This window comes from Lissotriton helveticus, chromosome 7, assembly GCF_964261635.1.
Source record: "Lissotriton helveticus chromosome 7, aLisHel1.1, whole genome shotgun sequence".
NCBI classification, from domain to species: Eukaryota; Metazoa; Chordata; class Amphibia; order Caudata; family Salamandridae; genus Lissotriton; species Lissotriton helveticus.
In genome coordinates, this window is record NC_136068.1 from 1,854,606,455 (window position 1) to 1,854,612,700 (window position 6,246).

The window sequence follows — 6,246 nt, forward strand, 5'->3', positions numbered from 1 at the left end:
TGGGCTCACACAATACCACTTCATTAATGACCTATAAATAAATTAGACATGACAATTGGGGATAAGCCAGAGTGACCTTGTTTTGAAGAGTAAGCACATGTGCCTTAGCACTGGTCAGCTGTGGCAAAGTGCGCAGAGTCCTGAGGCCAGCAAAATCTAGATCAGCAAGAATGGAGGAGGAAGGCAAAAAGTTTTGGGGTCAACCACCCTAAGGTTGACAAGCCTAACATGCCCCAACACCAAAATTTGAGGCATCTGTTAGAAGAATGAAGTTTAAGTTAAAGTCTGGTGATTGTAAGACAGCTTTAGGTGAAATCATTGATTGATTGAAATATTTCCTAGAGGTCGACTTCTGTATCAAATCAGTTAATTGTCCTGCTAGGTGTGAGTAGTTAGGAATAAACCATCTGTAGTAGCTGAGGATACCTGAAAAAGGCCTGTATGTCTTTTCAGTTTTTCAGGAAAGGGACGGATGTGAGTCCACTAACTTTTTATCCTTGTGGTTCTATCAGTCCATTCCCTAATTAGAAACCAAATATTTAACCTTAAAGTATGCCAGTCATGATTCTTTTTCATTTATGTGAAGCCCCGCCTCTTTTAAGGAATGCAAAACCTTTGTTAGAAGTTTTAAATGTTCAGCCTAATACTTGTGAATATTAAGCTATCACACACATATAACAAGGAGCTGGAATGTTACAAGTACAACATGCAACTCAAAAGGGAGCACCAAAAAGTGGAAAAAAATAAGGGACGGATAATGTAGTCTATTCCTAGTCATCAAGGCATATTGGAATCTGCCAATATCCCGTAATTAGGTCAATGGTGGAAATATATTGAGATTTCCTTAAATGGTCGATGAGTTCATCAGTTCTACCTGTTGGGTAGTTATCACATTTTTAAACCTTGTTTACATAATGGAAATAAATACAAACAAGGATGCTCCCATCTGGTTTGGAGAAAAGTTGACTTTGAAGGTTGAAGTTTCTATAACGTTCATCTTTAATATCTGTTTGACTTTTATGTAGATTGCTATGTGGTGTGCTTCAGGAATATGGTGTGGTCATTGTTTAATAGTTTTTCTGTGTAAAATCAGAATAGCAAGTTCCCCCAAATGAGTTCTACTTGATAATTCTGAGAAAATTTGAGCAGAATTAAGTGCCCAAGTTTTAGCCTAAGCCTTTGCTGTTCTGTTCAACTTTCCACTATGTTCACCTTGTCGATATCACTTGCATCAATAGACAAAGTAGAGGATACTTGTACGTCCCGGTTGAACAGGACTCAATTATATTTTAGCAGTCTAATATGGCATAGCTAGTCCTTGATATAGCTTATTTGTAGTTGTTGTAAGCAACTTTACCTATTTTTTTTATATTTGGCGAGGGCCTTGCCAACCTGATGTTAATTTCTTTGAAGTACTGGTTTAAAAAATCATAGCCAGTCACTGGGTGTCACCATCATCCAGAGCACAACAGGAGACATCCCCCAACATGACCCGGCTATCATCAATAGGTAGCTCAGTTTCCCCAAAATGTGAGTCCTGGCATGAAAATCAAATTACCAAAATGCCTCGGTATCAGCAGTGACATCAAACATTCTTTGACCTTCAATTTCACTCACAAACAAACACATGCTTACACATAAAGTTAAATTCACACTTACACACAGACACTCTCTCTCACGTAAACACACTCACCTGCAAGTAGGCATACAACATACATTTAAAAGCATTTTTTTAACTCACCTCATGTTAGACCTGTCACCCTTAAGGTGATCTTCCCCCAAAACACTGTGCTTGCTTACATCCTCTTTTTGTTTCTTTTGCTTTTTGGCCTTGGGGCTCTGAGCACTTTGCCACTGCTGACCAGTCCTAAAGTGTTCATGTTTTTCAGATAAACATGACTACATTAGTATGTTTATCCACCTTTTGAATATTTAATTAATCTATAAGTCTGTAGTAGAGTGCACTATAAATTAAATGCTACCAGTGGGCCTACATTACTTATTGTGCGACCCACACAAGTAGCCCTTTAAATGTATCTCAGACCTGCCACTGCAGAGCCTGTGTGTGCAGTCTGTCTGCCATGTGTACCTGGAATTTAAAACCTCTTGCAAACCGTATACACCCCTTTTATTACATATATGTCACCCCAAAGGTAGGCCCGAGATAGCCCATATGCCAGGGTGCTGTGTAAATAAAAAGTAGGACAGGTACTTCTGAGTTTTGCATGTCCTGGTAATGTCCTGTGAAAAAAAAATGCATAATACACACAAGAAACAATTAGAACTGGCTAACTACACAACTATTTTTTTCCTCCAATTCAATAAGTTTCTTCTGATAGTAAACATATCAACTTAGACTGCCAGACGGTGGTGATGTGTACTGACTTTCCTTTTTGTTCTTTAATTGCAGATATCTCTGATTGCCCGACACTGGAAAGCTGCAGTCCAGGACGCATGGAAGGTGAAAATCAAACTGTAGTGACTGAGTTCATCATTGTGGGTTTTAATGATTTTCCGCAAATTCTAGTTCCACTTTTTTTGGCTTTTTTGTTGGTTTACTTCTTGGTACTTGTGGGCAACCTTCTTATCGTGGTGATTATCTATTACAACACACAACTGCACACACCAATGTATTTTTTCCTCACAAACCTAGCCTTTCTTGACATCTGTTACACAACAATCATTTTCCCAAACATGCTCGCTCACTTCTTCCTGGAGGCACAACACATTTCTCTAAATAGATGTTTGCTGCAGGTGTTTTTTTTCATGTCTATGGTGTCTGCAGAATTTATGCTTCTCTCAGTCATGGCTTATGATCGATATGTGGCCATTTGCAATCCTTTGCGCTATGTTGAAACCATGAATGATGTGGTTTGCATGAAGCTGGCTGCCGGATGCTGGATAATTAGTTTCATAGTCCCAATACCGCATGTTGTACTAATTTCTAGGCTCTCATTCTGTGGGTCTCACACAATCAACCACTTCTTCTGTGATGTGGCAGCTGTAATGAATCTTCCCTGTAGCAGTACTCGCGCTGTTGAGGCAGCAAACTACATCGCTGGTTTTATAGTTGGAGTGACACCTTTTTCTTTAACTATTGCATCTTACATCAACATCATTTCAACAATCCTGAAAATCCGGTCTAAAGGAGGGAGACTCAAGGCCTTTTCCACCTGTGGCTCCCACCTCACTGTGGTTATATTATTCTGTGGAGTTATCTGTTCTACGTACCTGAGACCAGCATCAATGGTTTCAGTAAAAAACAATAAAGTATTGTCTTTGTTATATGTTGCTTTAACTCCACTATGTAATCCAATTATATACAGCCTGAAAAACAGAGATTTTAAAAACACCCTGAGGAAGACAAAGAATATAAAATAGCATTTAAGAAACAAAAATAAAACATGTTTTAATCTTTCAAAGCATGTATTGCTGGAATATATATGTATTTCATTACTGAAGTTTTTCCCCAGGTCTTGGTACCTTGCATCATTGACAATTCTGGTGCCATTTGCACCCTGTGTTATGATTTTAGAAATCAGAGATGTTCTTGGGTTTGGCTTTTCAAATGCAGCTCACAACAGCGATAGGCGTAGGTAATATCGGCTGGTATTCAACAAGAGGAGCAGCCGGTTTTGACTGGCTGAACTGTTCGTACCCTCTCCTCATAGCCCTGGGTTTCGGATATAGCCAGGCCTCTCCCAACAAAGGTACAACCAAGAGGTATCTTGCACCACTCTCTGTGGGCCAAACACATATGGAGGATTAGCGTGTACAAGACATTAAAACATCTGGAGGATATGCATCTGGAAGGCATAAACACATCTGGAGGATAAGCATCTGGAAGGCATAAACACATCTGGGGGATATGCATCTGGAAGGCATAAACACATCTGTAGGATAAGAGTCTGGAAGGCAACAGACCTGCTTGACTAGACGGGAATGAGAGGATCCTAACCCACACAGGACCACAAAAAGAGTACACACACAACAATAAGTCATATTAGTGTGGGTTTACATTAACCTACTGTAGAAACTATGTAATAGAATCATCCTGATTTTAAAGCAAACATTGGCAAACACAATTAAAACTATAAACAGCATTGTTTGTTAGGGAAGCTTGTAGCTTCTATTTGTTCTCATACCTGCCAACATTGTAAACCTTTGGATGCACAGGCCTCCCAGGAATCTAGGTGGTTCTCCCACATGTCACAGAGCAGACAGGGTTTTTTATTGATTGTACTTGGGTAGGGGGGTTTGAGTTGATGGGTGTGAGTGCTTAATAACCCATTGTTGAGGAAGAGTAAAATGTTACTGTTATCAAAGGCCTAGTGCTTCGTTGCCCATGAAGGTTGAATGGCAGCCCCTCATCATGAAGAGTTTTTGCTGGGACTAGTAAATGGACATTATTCATTGTTATTATTATGGTGACTGTGAGCAACATGCAAATATATTTCTCTGTAAGAAAGCATTTTGATAGTCATTACACACTGTTATGACAATATGCACACAACAAAGCTCACTTGGCCATGTTGGCTATTGCCTAAGAAGCAGTTAGTATGGATCTTACAATTGATATATTATAAGTGATCAAGTGTCATACATGAATTTAACGAATAGGTGACATGATGGGAAAAGACATCTCTCCAATGGGGTTGTGGGGGGTGGAACCCACAACAGAGAGCTACCAGAGTCGTGCTTCAGGAATGGAGTGTGGTTATTGCAAGCATAAACTGTTTGTCATTGGTGGACAATTAGAAAGAAAGCCAGGTTTCACAGATTTATCATTTTGAACCATATAGTCTACTTCCTGAGCAATATACAGTTAGGGTCTTATTGCAAGTATGGCTGTCCTGGGACAGCCGTACTCGTGGTGACGGTCTGATCACCGCCAACTTGGTGGGTCCGCCTGCTTTATTAGGAGTGTGGCAGTCAAACTACCACAGGACCGCCACCACCACAAGGATCCAGGATTCGGCAGAGGTGGCAGTGTGGATTGGAGGCCGAAGTCGCAATGGTGCATGCCACACAGAGCACACGACGTGGCGGGGTCCCATGCCAGTGGCATGATGGCTGGCTGTAATCTTTGGCCAAAGCATGCTGCTGCCATGGGTCTGCTGCTGCACTACCTGCCCGCCTTGGATTCTACTCGAATCAGGTGGGTGGGTGCCTCACGGGCTTAGCGGTCCTTCTGTGGGTGCTGCGGTGGTGGTTCTCCTATAGGACCGCCAAGCTCGTAATCAGGCCCATAGTCTCTTACCTGTCCCAGCTCTCATTACATTGACAGATTGCATGAAAAACTGCACGTCCAAATCGCTTGCTATCACAACTTTGAGAAAGGCAGATGAAATTAAGATATTTGGTACTGTTGTGTAAGACGCTGCTTTAATAAAAGAAAACCTTTAAAAGTATGAAAATAAAAACAAACCAAACTTTCAAAATAATTAACGAATAAATATGTCCTAATATATTTCATCCATCTCTTGATGTGCATGGCTGGCAAATGATCTATGTCATGTGTAACAATTTCACCCACATCTATCTATGTTTTTACCAACAGAACATTCTGGAATCTGTAGATAAATTCCAGATTACCAAATGCAATCAGACAAAACCCATTTATGTGATGCATAACAATGGACAGTTTACATCAATGTCTGCATGTGAGATCTACCACAAACCCTGAAATACAAAGTCCACAGCAAAATCAACATACCACATGCCGGAATGATTACTAAGGGCCTCATTTGGAGGTTTTGGAGCAGGGCAGCGCTGCAAGGAATCTTACTGTGCTGCCCTGCGTCAAAAGAAAAAGGCAGGAATGCGCTGTATCTATGAGATACGGACCAGCCTGTCCTTTTTCCCTGCGATGGCGCATAAGGGGCTGCCTAGTACCAGCTGTCATGTACCAACACAGGCTTCCTTGCGCCATGGTGCAAGGGTGTGTGTGTTGTAGGAGTGATTGTTTTTGTGCAGAAAGGGACACCTTCCTAGACACAAACAATCACACGAGGTCTTTTCATCTTTCTATGTGTGCTGCAGAATGCAGCACACATAGAAAAGGAAAAACACGGAGAAATAAAGGTATTTATCCTTGTTGCATCTCACTTACTCCTCCCCTGGGAGGCTTAGAAATCTGACACATTCCCAGGTTTACGAAACGTTGTAAATATGGGAGTGGGTCAAATTATTTGGATGTTGCAAGGGATCACACACTGGCACACAGATGGAGTAACGCGGGAAAGG

General features: G+C 41.1%; 1 protein-coding gene across 1 annotated transcript; it reads left to right on the top strand.

Annotated features, from left to right (window-relative positions):
* The first annotated feature begins 2,454 nt into the window (after positions 1-2,454).
* On the top strand, positions 2,455-3,381 carry LOC144767785 (olfactory receptor 5V1-like). Its single transcript, XM_078651164.1, has one exon. The coding sequence runs from the start codon at positions 2,455-2,457 to the stop codon at positions 3,379-3,381; it is 927 nt and encodes a 308-aa protein (XP_078507290.1).
* Positions 3,382-6,246: the final 2,865 nt, after the last annotated feature.

Coding starts and splice junctions, on each gene's coding strand:
- LOC144767785 (XM_078651164.1), top strand. CDS start 2,455: ATGGAAGGTGAAAATCAAACTGTAGTGACTGAGTTCATCATTGTGGGT.